Source organism: Mauremys mutica, chromosome 11 (assembly GCF_020497125.1).
Source record: "Mauremys mutica isolate MM-2020 ecotype Southern chromosome 11, ASM2049712v1, whole genome shotgun sequence".
NCBI lineage: Eukaryota > Metazoa > Chordata > Testudines > Geoemydidae > Mauremys > Mauremys mutica.
Window position 1 is genome coordinate 79472155 of NC_059082.1, and position 14368 is coordinate 79486522.

At 56.1% G+C, this 14368-nt stretch overlaps 1 protein-coding gene across 4 annotated transcripts in view; it reads left to right on the top strand.

The window, feature by feature from the left end:
* The window catches only part of MYO15A (myosin XVA), a 76149-nt gene that overhangs the window by 13441 nt on the left and 48340 nt on the right, over window positions 1-14368 (top strand). For all 4 annotated transcript variants that reach the window (XM_044980716.1, XM_044980712.1, XM_044980714.1 and 1 more), the window contains 12 exons: window positions 1005-1100; window positions 1860-1991; window positions 3539-3664; window positions 3899-3976; window positions 5431-5585; window positions 6062-6107; window positions 7680-7804; window positions 8166-8283; window positions 9861-10036; window positions 10836-10920; window positions 12996-13049; window positions 13598-13679. In XM_044980716.1, the coding sequence (XP_044836651.1) occupies window positions 1005-1100; window positions 1860-1991; window positions 3539-3664; window positions 3899-3976; window positions 5431-5585; window positions 6062-6107; window positions 7680-7804; window positions 8166-8283; window positions 9861-10036; window positions 10836-10920; window positions 12996-13049; window positions 13598-13679 (1273 nt within the window). The remainder of the gene's footprint in view (window positions 1-1004; window positions 1101-1859; window positions 1992-3538; window positions 3665-3898; window positions 3977-5430; window positions 5586-6061; window positions 6108-7679; window positions 7805-8165; window positions 8284-9860; window positions 10037-10835; window positions 10921-12995; window positions 13050-13597; window positions 13680-14368) is intronic.

Consider the following 14368-nt stretch of genomic DNA (forward strand, 5'->3'; position numbering starts at 1 on the left):
CTTTGCAGCCGTGCACTCAAAATAGTCCCAACTCAGGGCCAGATCCGCAGCTGGTGTAAATCATTGCTGCTCTGTTGGGTCACCAGCCGAGGTGTAAAACGGTGGATCTATTTAACATGCATCTGGTTCCAGCCTTGTGGGTTTTAATCCAGTACGGGCCTGGGTGACACATGCCTCGTTGTCCTGTAAACATGCCAGCGGCAGAGAATCCGGGAATGGTCTGGAGACTCGGATGGTTTTGCTGCCTGGGGCAGGAGGCTCAGTAAGGTCCAGGCCCAGTTTCTTCCCATCCTCAGCAGAGCAAATCCCCCTGAACGGTTTGTCAGGCCCCAGGCACTGATGTCTCCAGAATCGGGGGTGTTTGTGTGTGTTCCAGTCTTGGCCTCGCCACCCCAGCTCCGCTGATCCTCACCCACTACCCCAGCCCGTCCTGATCTCTAGCTGTCTGCTGTCAGGCTCCTGAGCTCCTGATCCCCCCTTTCCCCTCCAACAACTCCCCGCGCCCCACCTGCGAACTTCCTATGCATAAGAACACAGGAGGTGCCAGGAGGGATCAGACCATCTAGGTCAGTATCCTCTACCTACACAATCCAGTTCTTTCCTATGCCAGCCCTGGGCTGTCTCGCTGTATATCATTACCTGCCGTTCCAGTCCAGCTGCACCAGTGCATCTCAGTCCTGATCCCACTCTCTCCCCCTCATGGGGCCTCCTCTGCTGCTCGCCCCTCAAACCCTGACCTGCAGCACCCCTTGCTATTCCAGTCCTGGGCCTCTCCTCGAGAGATGCAGCTGGATGTGTCCAATGGTGCCATTTTACATGGTCCTTCTCTGGTGAACACCAATGGAAACGAGGCTGCGGCCCAGCAAATGCGTTTGCAGTTCAGAGCAACGTTGGGATTAAACTTCTAGGTCCAGGGGTGAAAGTCTGCTGTGCTCACTCACTATCCCTTAGCCCTGCTGTGCCTGCTTCCAGGCATGCTTTACGTGGGCGTGTATTTTCCACAGGACCTCGGCTTTAACAGCTTCGAGCAGCTATGTATCAATTATGCAAACGAATATCTGCAATTCTTCTTCAACAAGATCATCTTTAAGGAGGAGCAGGTGAGCTGGGGAAGCTGGTTGGAATTGGGGTAACGCCTGGCCTCTTGCTTCAGTGCACGCTACCTGCCAAACCTGCAAGTGAGAGAACAGTCCGGTCCCCCTTTATAACACCAGCCCCTCAGGGAAAGCTACGCTGGGTGCAACCATTCCTCGTCCCCAGAGCTTACTTCAAAGCCAGCAGGGCAGGCTCCAGGATTATTTGACACCCCTCATTCTCTGAAGGCCTTTGGTTGGTCCCTGTGCCCTCTGGATAATGGGGGTTCTTCTGGAAAAGGTTGGCCTAGTAAGAACTATGTCAAGGCCAATTAATCATAATAAAGACCTATGAGAACATAAGAACATAAGAATGGCTGTACCGGGTCAGACCAAAGGTCCATCTATCCCAGTATCTGTCTACCGACAGTGGCCAGTGCCAGGTGCCCCAGAGGGAGTGAACCTAACAGGTAAAGATCAAGTGATCTCTCTCCAGCCATCCATCTCCACCCTCTGACAAACAGAGGCTAGGGACACCATTCCTTACCCATCCTGGCTAATAGCCATTTATGGACTTAACCACCATGAATTTATCCAGTTCCCTTTTAAACGCTGTTATAGTCCTAGCCTTCACAACCTCCTCAGGCAAGGAGTTCCACAAGTTGACTGTGCGCTGCGTGAAGAACTTCCTTGTATTTTTAAACCTGCTGCCTATTGAGCCGGCAGATTAAGCCCGAATCACTGAGGCCTTTTGCTTCCCCATGACCTTGCATATGCTTCCTGCAGGAGGAGTACATCCGGGAACAGATAGAGTGGAAAGAAATCACCTTCAGCGACAACCAGCCCTGCATCGATCTCATTGCTCAAAAGCCACACGGGATTCTGAGGATCCTGGATGATCAGAGCTCCTTCCCTCAGGTAGTGGCGCTGCAGAGGGCTCAGCATTGCCAGCTGCTTATTGGCAAAATGCTGTTCATTTTAAAAAGTGATCATGGCAAGCTAACCAGAGAGGCGAGTGCCATTAGCTCCTGCAGATTCACTGATGATGGGGCTGATCCGCCAGTCCCTGGATTCATTCTGATGCCTTGATCTCTGTAAAGGCAGACAGCCTTATTTATATACTCTGATCCTTGTGTACCTTAGCTTTAGAGAGGGATCCTGGAGGCATCCTATGGTCACATGAAAGGCATTGGTTCAAATTCAGAGCTGCTGCGTGAGCAGGTGCAATTCCACTGTCTCCCCACCAGGGATGAAGGTGGCCAAGCAGGGCAAATGAACTGGAGCAAGGGCAAGATTGGAGCAAAACTGCCTTGAAACAGGAATTATTTCCTCTCTGTGGGTGCATGTGCACACACCAGGGCCCCCTACTGGATGGAATCAGAGTTGCACAACTGTGTGTCACAGACCCTGTGCTGCTGGATGAGATTCTCCCTTAGCTCACGTGGTAGGAGGGCTTGGCTTTCAAGCTATGTCCACACTGAGGCAGCCATACCTGTGCTAGCTCTGACAGAGCTGGCGTGCTAAAAATAGCAGTGTAGCTGTGGCCTTATGAGGGGTGGGACAAGTTAACTTTCCTGAGTACAATCCTGTCTGAAACCCTTGGAATGTACTCGGAGCAGCTAGTCTCTCCCATCGCCCATTCAGCTGTGGCTACGCTGTTAAGGGCATGTCTACCCAAGAAATTACACTCTAGCTCCAGTGTAGACATACCCTTCGAGCAGGAGGGTCTGCAGTTCAGCTGCTGTGTTGCTGTGGAGTTGTGAGTGGTCATGGGATCCCTGTGCAGCATGGAGAGGTTCAGGAAATTCCAGGTGGCCATAGATTGTCTAGAGTAGCTTCCAGCCAGGGATCTCAAAGAACTTTTGCAGATGTTAATAAATGACGCCTCCCAAGCCCCCTAGGAAGGAGGGGACACTGAGACATGCAGCAGTGAGGTGACTTGGTTGAGGTCACACAGTGAGTCAGTGGCAGACCTAGGAACAGATCCCCAAAACCCGACCGTCTGACTCAGAGTTCTGTGCTCTAGCCATTAGACAGTGCTCCTTCCAGCTTGGTGCCCCAAATCCAGGTGAGTTTTATAGGTTTCATTCCAAATGTTTTGCCAGCTCTGCCAAGTGCTCCCTGTGATGTAATACCCCTCACCTATAGGCCAATGCTGAACATGGTGATGATGAGTGCAGGTATCAGAAGTTCCTTCCTGACCCTTCAGGCTATCAGTTTACATGCCCTGAAGCATGAATTTTTTTCCCACCCCAAAGTTAATATGAATGGCTACAAGTGTTACCAATGCTCATAGAATCATCCAGCCCTCGATCTGGCTGCCTGCTGATGCAGAGCAGTCCACAGGGGCTGGTTAAACAGTGATAAAGGCTGGCTAGAAACTGTGAGGGTGCATGCTTGTGGCTGTAGCCTGCAGGCAGTCAGGTTGCTTAATTAACCCTGTGCACCCCTATTCCTACTTCCAGGCCACAGACCATACCTTCCTCCAGAAGTGTCATTACCACCATGGCTCCAATGCATTGTACACCAAACCAAAGATGCCTCTCCCAGAGTTCACCATCAAACACTATGCTGGCAAAGTAACCTACCAGGTGAGTGGCTGGAGAACTGGGATTTGGAGTAGGACCAGTGCTCTTTAACTGCCAGTCTGGCTCTCTTTCCCACAGCTCTCCAGCGAGCGCTAGATCCTCAGCTGGTGTAAATCACAACTCCAGTGGTGCTCTGCTGGCGTTTCCCAGCAGAGAATCTGGCCCTTCATTTCTAGATCTTCCATGTCATACCCGATGGGTTTGAGTAACCGGGGAGGGATCTGTTTATTTTCCCAGGTGCACAAGTTCCTGGATAAAAACTATGATCAAGTTCGCCAGGACGTTCTGGACCTTTTTGTCAACAGCAAAACCAAAGTAAGAGCTCACGCTGGCCTCTGACTCTGCTGCCATTGCTGGCAGCGCTGGCTGGGAGAGTGGCAGGGGGGGCGCTGGTGATGGATCTGGGGGTTGCCTGATGGTATGGTACAGCAGGATTGCATTTTCTATAAGAGGCAGTGTGACCTATTAGACAGAGCAGTGGACTGAAGTCAGGAAATCAGGATTCTAGTCTCAGCTCTGTCTCTGGCCTATCAGGAATAGACTTCTCTCTGGACCTCAGTGTCCCCAGATGATACTGACCTCCTTTGTAAAGTGCGTCGCGGTCTACGGATGAGAAGAGCTGGGTGTTATTGTTACATGTACTGCCACTGGTGGGACTCCCTTTCCCACGCAGAGCAGTGGCTGCAGTGAACGTAACGGGGCTGCCATGTGATTCCCCCCCTGGGAACTCTGTCATGCCTCTGGGCAGTATTTGTTCAGCTTGCTCTCTGCTGAACAATGCAAGTCCTGGCTGCCCTTGAGAAGCTAGAGAAGGCCTGTGATGTCACCTCCTTCTTCCCCGGAGCTTGGGGCAGGATCGGTCTCTCTAATAGGTTTCCCAGGGATTTGTCCAGCTGCTGAAGTCCATTCAAGAAGCTTGTGTGGATGTGAGCGGACTTGGAACTAGAGAGGTCTGTGGCTGCCCCAGAACACGGATACACCTGCCAACCTACGGGCACTTGTTAATCCACCTGGCAAGAAGGCCAACGTGGTTTGTAAATGTACCACCTTCCCCCAAGACAGTGCTCCTGGGCAGGGTGGATAAAATGTAGCAGACGAGGCCACTCTAGGATTTTGCAGAATACTCATACGCAGATGCTAGCGACAAGTCTGACTTTAACAGCCACTGAACTCCACTCATTCCTGACATATTGCCCTATCTCACTCCAGCTAACTTGGCCGATAGCACTTTGCTCTTCCATGGCGCCTTTGGTCTGAGTATCTCAGACAGATCACGTGGCAAACACCAAATAAGCTTCCCAGCATCCCATGAGGACACAGTATGGGTGATCCCATTTTGTAGGTGCGGAAACCAAGGCACAGAGCAGGGAGGTGACTTGCCCAGGATCACACAGTAAGTCAGTGACAAGCTGGGAAAAGAACCCAGGAGTCCTGACTCCCATTCCTGTGCTTTAAGCGGTGAACCCTCTGAGGATACACTGTGGACATAATGAACAATAATAATCCCTAGCTCTTATCATCAGTAGATCTCAAAGAGCTTCACAGAGGAGGGCAGTATCATTATGCCCATTGTACAGATGGGGAAACTGAGGCACAGAGTGGGGCAGTGACTTGCCTAGGGTCACCCAGCAGGCCATTGGCAGAGCTGGGAATCAATCCAGGCCTCCTGAATCCCAGTCCAGTGCTCTGTCCATTAGGCAACACCACAGAAAACATCTCAACAGAGCCCTATTCCATCCTTCTTTTTAACCGTGCCCCTCCCTTCCAAGGTGGTGGCCAACCTCTTCTTTGGCCATGCCCAGTTGGTGGCCCAGCAGAGGACCATGATGGGGAAGAACAGCACAGTCACCCGGCGGTATAAAGCACCGACGGTGGCAGCTAAGTTCCAGCAGTCACTCCTGGACTTGGTGGAGAAGATGGAGAGGTGAGTGAGCAGGGAGCTTAAAGAAACGGATTCAGAAATTGCCTATTCGGGGTAGGGAAATGGGCTGGTGGGAAAAATCCGGCAGCTCCTTGTCGTTCCACATTCCGGAGTGGGGTATAGACCTGCCCAGAGAGTCGTCCCACAGAGTCCTGGTCTGGAACATGGAGGGAAGGGATCTTTCCAGGACATTGTAACCGCATAGTCACAATACATTGGTCTCCAGAACCAGAAGCTAAGACTCTCAGTGGGCCTAGGGGAGTAAGGTGCCTTGGGAAGTTCCTGCCGGCGTGGCTGATGTGCCCAGAATGATCTGTGCTGAAGACAGCTGGTGAGCTACTTGGCTTGCTTTCACGGTCGCCGTGTGCAGCAGAGACCTCCCAGCACTTCCCGGGAAGCCCTGTGGCATCCAAGCTCGTGGGTTCCTTTGTCTCAGCTCCCCCAGCGGATAAATGTGTCTCTCTCTCTCTCCGATTCAGGTGCAACCCGTTCTTCGTCCGCTGCCTCAAACCCAACAACAAGAAGGTAAGAACGCGCCATGCGGCTGGGGTGATGGTGGTGGTGGGGGCCGGATGCTGGGTTAGCAGTGCCAAAGGCACGTCTCATTGACATAATCCCGTAGAGGGAGTTCCCCCTTCCCTCCCTGTTTCCATTAGTCCTGGGCGCGATGGAAATGGTGGGCTGGGGAACGGGCTGTATGGAGAGGGGGTCGGTGTCCCGAGAGGTCTTGTTCCTGTGCTGAGCAATGGCAGTGCCCACTGACATCAGCTGGAGCTGTGGGTGCTCAGCGGCACCTCTGAACATCACGTCCTAGCAAGGCACCCACAAAGGGATCCCGCTTTTAAAAACGGGGGCCAAAGTGACATGCCCAAGGCACCCTGTGAGCCTGTGGCGGGGCCGGGAATGGAAGCTGCAGTTCCTGACTCTCAGCCCTGGGCTTTACCCACTAGATCCTGCTTCTCCTTAGCACAGGGAGTAAGGCCTGGGTGTCCCGTATGGGCATTGCGATAAGTGCGCCCAACCCTGGCTGGGGTCACAGCGGGTGCTGTAAAGGGAGGGGGCAGCTGGTAGCCCAGTGCCTTTCAGTTCTGTGCCACGCGGCCTGCAGTGCATCTCCAGTGACACTGTTCCCCAGCCTGGATCCTATCGCTCTACAGGCTGCTGGTGAGATGTCTGGCCTGCAGCTGTCTCATTGAACGAAGGGAGACAATGCACCGAGACCGGACCTCACCCATTGTCTGGCTTGTTTGCTCTCGAGCAAACATGCTTCCTGCTCTTTACCCGGCCAGAGAGCCAATAACACGCGGCATTGATGTCTGTCTCTGGCCTCACGCAATGTGTGTCCCAACTGTCCTCGGCTGGGTGGAATCTCAGGCCTGCTTAAGTGTGTGTGATCACATCGCCCTCTAGAGGCTGAAATTGTGAGAGCCTATAAGCCTTAATATCACCACACAGACTGCGCGTTTGGCCGCTTAAGACGCATCCGGTCTGGGTGGCACCAACCACTTTGTTCCTGGAATAGCATTTGTCACAGCCGAGCAGACATAAGCTCTTTGCTTAACACTTTGTCACAAAGAGTGAGGCGAAGGAGCTCTGTCCAGAGAGGAGAACCCCCTTGGAGATCAGGCTTTAGTCGCCGGTAGCAGGAGGTTTGCAAGCAGATGAATTGCACAAAAGCATTTCAATAACATCAGGAAATGTGATGCTCTAGCCATGCTGTCTCGTATGCAAGAGCTTCCTCCTCCTCGCTGCCGCCTTCTCCATTTCACCCTCTCTCTTCTCCCCCAGACCTCTCCCCAACCAGTGACACTCCTCGCACCCAGACTCCGATTCAGCAAAGCTCTTAAGTAAATGTGTAGCTTCTGCTCCCACTGAAGTCAGTGGCCGGAAGTTGAGCATGTGTTTGAGTGCTTTGCTGAATCGAAGCTCCGAGGATGCTGCATTGTCCCCACACAGCCACCAGCCCTGTCTTCCTTGCTCCTGCTTCACTCACGAGTTTGTCTGGTCCCCACTGCCCAATCCCCCTTGGCTTGAACAGGCAATTAAAGTCAGACTGTAACGACATCCCCCCCGCCCCCGGCCTTTCCCCTTGCTCAGGAGCCAGCTGTCTTCGAGGAGGACATTGTCAGCAGCCAGCTCCGGTACTCTGGAATCCTCGAGACCATCCGCATCCGCAAAGAGGGCTTCCCGGTTCGCATCCCCTTCCAGATCTTCATCGACAGGTGCTGCTGCCTGGAGCTGCGGATTCCAGACTGAGAAGCTTTGGGATGGGGGTGGGAAGGGGCCTTTCCCAAGAGTGAGCTCGAGCAGACAGTGGGAGTGGTGGGGAAGGAGGGCAAGGTAGATTCCTCATCATTCAGATCAGTTGTAAAGGGGCTGGTTCCCCACACAGGGGGAACGCACTGTAGAGAGCAATCCAGTTCCACCCCCCCGCAGACGGCTCCTAACGGGTCTCCTCCCTCTCTAATTTAAATGAGTCCTGGGGAGTATGTCCTGGGCCCTGTTCCTGGCTCTGACGTGGGTGGAATTACTCATGAGTTGAGTCTGGATCTCCTGCATTAACTGTGCTCCCGGGCTCTATAGGTACAGGTGCCTTGTAGATATCCGGCCTGGCCTCACCCCAGATGGTGCGAGCTGCGTGGAGGTGCTGAAGAAGCTGTGTGCCGTGAGTCCCACCACGTACTGCATTGGAGTCAGCAAGGTACGGCTGTTGCCTTTCCCTTTGACCGTGGCCAAGAAGGTCTGAGTAGCCTGGACAGGGGAAGGGAAATCAAGGGCAAGATGTTGTGCGGATTCTGCCCATGGTGAGGGCTTATGGCTGGCTGGGAATGGGATGATGTCTCAGTCTGGGGGAACCCTGCACCATTTGTATCCTGTGGGCCACAGGGTCTGTTTGCAGGGACTGGCAGGGGAAGCTACCTCTGGAGGTTCCCTGCATGAACCAGTCACTCCAGGGAGGGCAGAGAAGGGCCTAGGTGGCCGGGTGACATTTGTCAAGGTTGGTGGACTGTGAGGGTCAACGCCAGCAAACAGAGTGAAATCCCAAACCGTAATGACGGGCCTGAGGTCACATTTTCAGTTGTGCCCACACAGCGGGCACGTGCAGCCATGCCCACGGAACGGCATACCCTGCTTGCACGTGGCACGGCACTTGTGAATCAAGTAACTGCACTCACCGGTGGCCCTGGTGTGCAGAGTGGGTTCTCCACATGAATGCTTACCTGCTTGCATTGCAATCCTGGCAACGCCGTGCACACTGTTGCACACGCACTTTTAGCACATGCACGATATGGAAATTAAACCCTAACCCTAATGATATTTCCTGGGTCTGCCCTGTCTGTCTGTCTGTGTCCATCTGTCGTCTTGTGTCTTTGGCTTAGATTGGAAGCTCTTCGGGGCTGGGGCTGCATGTGGTTCTGTGTGGAGTCTTGGTCTCTGACTGGAGCTCCTACATGCTACCACCATACAAATAATAATAATGCTAATTATAATAATAATCCAGCCCAGATTGTGCAACACTCATTTGTCTGAATCTCATCAGTTCGTGCCTGCCAGAGGCCTCCTGGAAGAAGGGTGCTAAACCACGCCAGTATCGCCAACCCCAGAAGTTCAAAAATCATGAGTCAGACCCCCCAACTATCATGTGATTGGCCCCAATATTATGAGATTTAAAAAAAATAGGTTATGTTTTTGATTTGGCTTTGATTTTTGAATTCCCCATGTGTGTGGGGCAGTTAGTGTGTGATCTCCCCCTCCCCCCCAGGGTGCCTGTGGGGCAGTTACAGTGTGTGATCTCCCCCTGCTCCACCCCCTGGGGTGTGGGGGACAATTAGTAGAGCCAGTAAGGTGGTTCTGGTCCTGCTGCAGAAGCTCTTGCTGTTGCTTGATGGTGCAGAGCTTCCAACTTCTCCCCAACCCCCACATTCTAATTAATGAATTCTCTGTCCCTCCCCCAGCCCCACATCAGCTCTGCCCCCACACCCCACAGCCTCACTTGCAGGTGCAGGGGCTCCTCACTGCCTCGCTTCCCAGCCTTGGTGTAGCAAGAATCGAGAGGGACCGGGGGGGGGAGGAGAGGGGGGGTGAAGAGCAGGGAGCAAACTGACCCAGTGCTCACAGGAGGGAGGGGCAGGAGGAAGCGAAAAGATCCCCAGGGCAGGTGAGTGGGAGCTGCTGGGGCAGGAGCAGGACCCAGCCTGGCTGCTGTCGTTTGGGTAGGTGGGTGAGCTGGTCAGAAGCTGCCCCCCTGATGCCTTTTCTCTCTCCCCCTGCTGCCAGCTGTTCATGAAGGAGCACCTGTACCAGCTGCTGGAGAGCAAGCGGGACCGTGCCCTGCACCGGGCAGCGCTCACCCTGCAGCGCTACGCCCGCGCCTTCTTCATCAAGAAACGCTTCCGCTCGCTGCGCCGCAAGATCATCCTCCTCCAAAGCCAGTCCCGGGGCTACCTGGCCAGGTGCTGGGGGGCGGGGCCCTGCCGGGGTGCTGCTCTGCCCTGCCGTGCAGGGGCCCAGCCAGCCGCTCACTCTCCTGCTTGGGCACGAGCTACTGGGGGACCAAAGCCCCAAGCCCTTGGGGGAGCCCCTGGGCTGAGCTTTGGGATCAGGCAGGATCCATGCAAAGCCAAACGGTTTCAGTGGGCAGAGCATAGACTATTGGGGACACGTTCCAAAGTGAAACACAGAGGGGAAAACCTGCCCCCTCTGCACTGGTGTCAGGGCCTGTGGAGTAGGCATGACCTTTCACCCCACGGCAACCCCCACCCCTGAGGACCTGATCCAAAGGCAAGACTCAGCATCAGTGGGGCTCGGCTTGCGCCCCCAGCCTCTGTGTTACCTGTAGGTAGAATCCTTGGGGTAGAGTCCAAACCAGCGGGGCACCTGCAAGCGAGCCAGGCTGCCCACCGGAATTAGAGGCTGGGCTGAAAATCACTGTTCTCTCCCTACCCATTCCAGCCAGAAGTTGGGGAGGGGAGGACGGGGAGCTGGACTGGGAGCATCCGGCAGCAGACGGGGGACAGGCTGATTCGGTGCTATGGGGGCACTCCGGTGTCACGCACCTATGGCCAGTGCTGCTCAGGCAGAGCCCAGAGTCCCTTCCCTGTGCCTGACTTCCCACCTTCCCGAAGCTGAGCTACTTGCTCCTGCTGCTTGGGCAGTGCCAGGGGCTTCCCCCCTGGGCTGGGATCCGTGTACGGGGCCCGGGGTAGAGACTTCCCCCTCCCCCTCTAACCACGGGGTTGCTGTCCCCTGCAGGCAGAGGTACAAGCGGCTGAGGAAGAGTCTGATCAGGTTCAGGTCCCTGGTGCACATGTATGTGAATCGCAGGAGGTACCTCAAGGTGAGAGCAAGTGGCCGCCGGCTGACGCGGCGGGATGGCCGGGGCAGATGTGGTGCAGGGGGAGGGTATGGGCGGGAAGGGGGTCGTGCTGTGGGCCTGTATCGCCGGGAGCTCCGTCAGTCAGGACTAAGGGGCAACAGCAGAACTGTGAGGGGCCCAGGGGGTGGAATAGCAGGCCAGGGTTGAGGGGCACTGGCAGAAGCTTGCACTGGCTGTACTTGTCTCTAGCTTGTGCTTTAGCACCAAATTCACCCAGAAAATCCAGAGTGTATTTAGTGTAGGGGTGTCGTTACCAATCGCCCAGGCAGAAGTAAGGACATAAGAACGGCCAGGCTGGGTCAGACCAATGGTCCGTCTAGGGCAGGATCTTGTCTTCCGATGGCGGCCGGCGCCAGATGCCCCAGAGGGCGTGAAGAGAAAAGGGCAATTTATCGAGTGATCCATCCTCTGTCGTGTAGTCCCGGCGGGTCCCGGCTCCTGCACTGTGTGGCGGTGGTGCAGTCATACCATCTAGAAGCTATGGGCCTGTGCCACTCGGGGCTGGTGTTAGTGACAGCCGCTTTGCACAGGGCCAGCGACGCTGCGTCATTGTGCCCAGCGGGTGTGACTCCGACCAGACGTGTGGGAGACACCGACATTGACGGAATTCACCCAAACCTGATGGGAGTCTTTGAAAGTGTGTCTGCTCCCTGCCCCACCAACACAGGGGCACTGACTGGCTGTCACATGGGCCAGGAACTGGTCTGCCTAAGGGGAGCAAGATCCCAATGCTGGCACGTGCCCAGAAGCCCCTGGAGAGATGTGAGATTGCAGAGGGAATGGCATTCAGATCTTGGACTCTAGGAGGCCAGTCCCGTGGCCAGGGCAGGATCCCGGGGGCCAGAGCCAGCTGCTGGAACTCAGAGCATCCTGTATGCTCCTGGTCCACTGTCAGTGCCGTCTGATCTTCTTACCCATGGTGGTGGCTGGGCGTTTTCCCCTGCTGGCTGGGGCCTCAGGAGGCTCTGGGTAGCCTACAGGGGGGCACAGATCCAGCTGTGCCTGACCCCCCTGCCTAAGGGAAGGATGGAGGGTTGGGAGCTGCAGCGCTTATGAGATGCTCCCCCAGGGTGAGGAGCCCCCAGTGGCCACTTGCCTGTGCTAATGCCCAGCCCTGCCCCTGGCTCCCTCCTCACCATCTGGCCCCCAGTGCTCCCAGTTCGGAGCAGAGACGCTCTGGCTGCTGTGCTGGGGGCGGGAGATCCGAGCCAGGCACCCGAGTGCCGGCACAGGAGGATGGGTTAAGCCTTGGCTTAGCCAGCTCTGTAGGCAGACAGACAGAGCAGCCTCAAAGCAGCGAGTCCCGCCCCGGCCAGCTGTGCAGGGACTGGCACATCCCCTGCCCCAGGCCCAGCAGCAGTAGCAGCACTGTGCCCCCGGGAGCCAGTCGGGGCCATGAAGAGCGTCCGGTTCCAGCTGGATGGCAAGGACGCGGTGAGTAACCAGCAAGAGCGTCCGCCCAGCCTAGCAGGGTGACAGGGCCGAGCCCAGGCGAGCTAGAGGCAGCATCTGTGCATGTGCAGGAGGGATCCTGGTGCCCTCTCCCAGGGCTTTCCTGTGTGCAGGCACCGGGCTGTCTTCTGAGACCGATGGGCCCCGGGGCCGGTCTCCTGCTGCCTTTCGCCAGGGTGGATCCTAGCGCTCAGGAGAGGATAGAGGCAGGCGTGGTGCAGGCAGGAGCTGGGCACCCTTCCCACGCCCAGCTCTGCCAATACAACCTGCAGCCCCCTGCTATCCCAGCGCTGGGCTCCCCCTCACCGCTCTGCCGAGGCGGTGCTGGCAACACGGGAGCCCCTCCAGGTCATGCGTGTCCATGTGCTGTCCAGCCACCAGCCCAGCCTGCTGTACCTCGCGGTACAGACCTCTGATCCTGCTGGTTTGGCTTCATTCCCGCATCATCCTCCCGCGCCCCTCCCATCCCGGCCAGATTCCTAGCGGGCAAGTGACCCGGCCCAGGCAACCGGAGCCATTCGCACAGCAGTCGGCTGGGTGTGTGTCGCTGCTGCTCTCCACGTGCCAATGTGCTCTGGTTTCAGAGGAAGGAGGAGGCTCGCAGGCGGGCGGAGGAAGAGAAGAAAAAGGCTGAGCAGGTAATGCCTGGTGGGTTCAAGTGCACGCATGCTGGTGTGTGGACGTGTGAAGTGTGTGTGTAGCACATGCAGTGGTGGGTGCGTGAGTGCACTGGTGTGTGGGTGTGATGGATGCACGCTGGTGTGGGTAGAGGGCTCACGTTGGACGGCTGTGGGGGTGCATGCCAGTGCCACTCTGTGTGTGTGTGTGTGTGTGTGTTTGTTTTTGTTTGTGTGGTGGGTGAGGTGTGCCTGGGCTGAGGGTGGGGTTACGGTAGCTGCCCACTGGAGCAGTTCTGAGTCACGTTCCGCTGTTGCCTACGTCAGCTGGATTCACCCTCATCCTTATGCTTGGCTAGGATAGTCGAAGGGCTCAGGGCCTGGCTGAGCGAAGCAGGTGGCCGGCTCTCCATCTCTGGGCCCTGCTACGGCTGTGGTCTGGGAGCCCCGCACAGGGGATTGGACCTAGAGAGGTGATGTGCGGGGGAGCCTGTTAGGTCATCCAGCGCTCCAGCTCAGCTCCGGAGGAGAGCATGACGGTGACAGGTGTCTCTGTGCTCTGCTCTCAGGAGCTGACCAAGAGGGAGGTGGTGGATGTAACGCACCTGGAAGTCCCCGCTGAGCTGGCGGGGCTGCTGGAGCTGGCAGCAGGTAAGCGCTCATTTCCCACAGAGGGCTGGGAATGGTCCAGTGGGGATCCAGGCCACTAGCAAAGTCAGCTTCAGCAGCACCGGCCTCCTGTCCCTGCGGACGATCCCATAGGGCTGTTAACCCAAGACTGCCCTGCTCAGCGTCTGCCTGCTCTTGTGCAGCTCAGATGCCAGACTCCACCCCAGAGGTGGTTGCCCTGCAATGGTAGGTGAGGAGCTCCCTAAATCTAGGGGGTCAAATTCCAGCCAAGTACTGCACCCCTAGCACCCCATGGGAGTCACAAGGGTGCAGTGGAGAAAAAGGACCTGTCCCCCAGCCTGTTAAATGCCTTGGGACCCTCAGGGAGAAAACCCGGCTAGAGATGGAAGCTGTTATCATGACCAAGTCTGCAACTAGAGCGACCCCTTCCCAGAGAGGAGGCAGCAGGGGGCCAACCACACTCGATTCTAGGTAGAGCTGTCTAGTGGTTAGAGCACGGGACGGGGTTCAGGATGCCTGGGTTCTATTCCCAGTTCTGTCATTGGCCTCTGGGCCTCAGTTTCCCCCTGGAATACTGTGAGGTTTAGCTGGGCCACGTTGGTCTAGGAGTCTCCAGAAAGAGTCAGCAGGGCTCAGCCCAGCCTCCTGGCTGCGCCAACATGGGTTTGATTCTGCCCTGCCCTGGAGCCGAAGGATCCCAGGCCGAGACA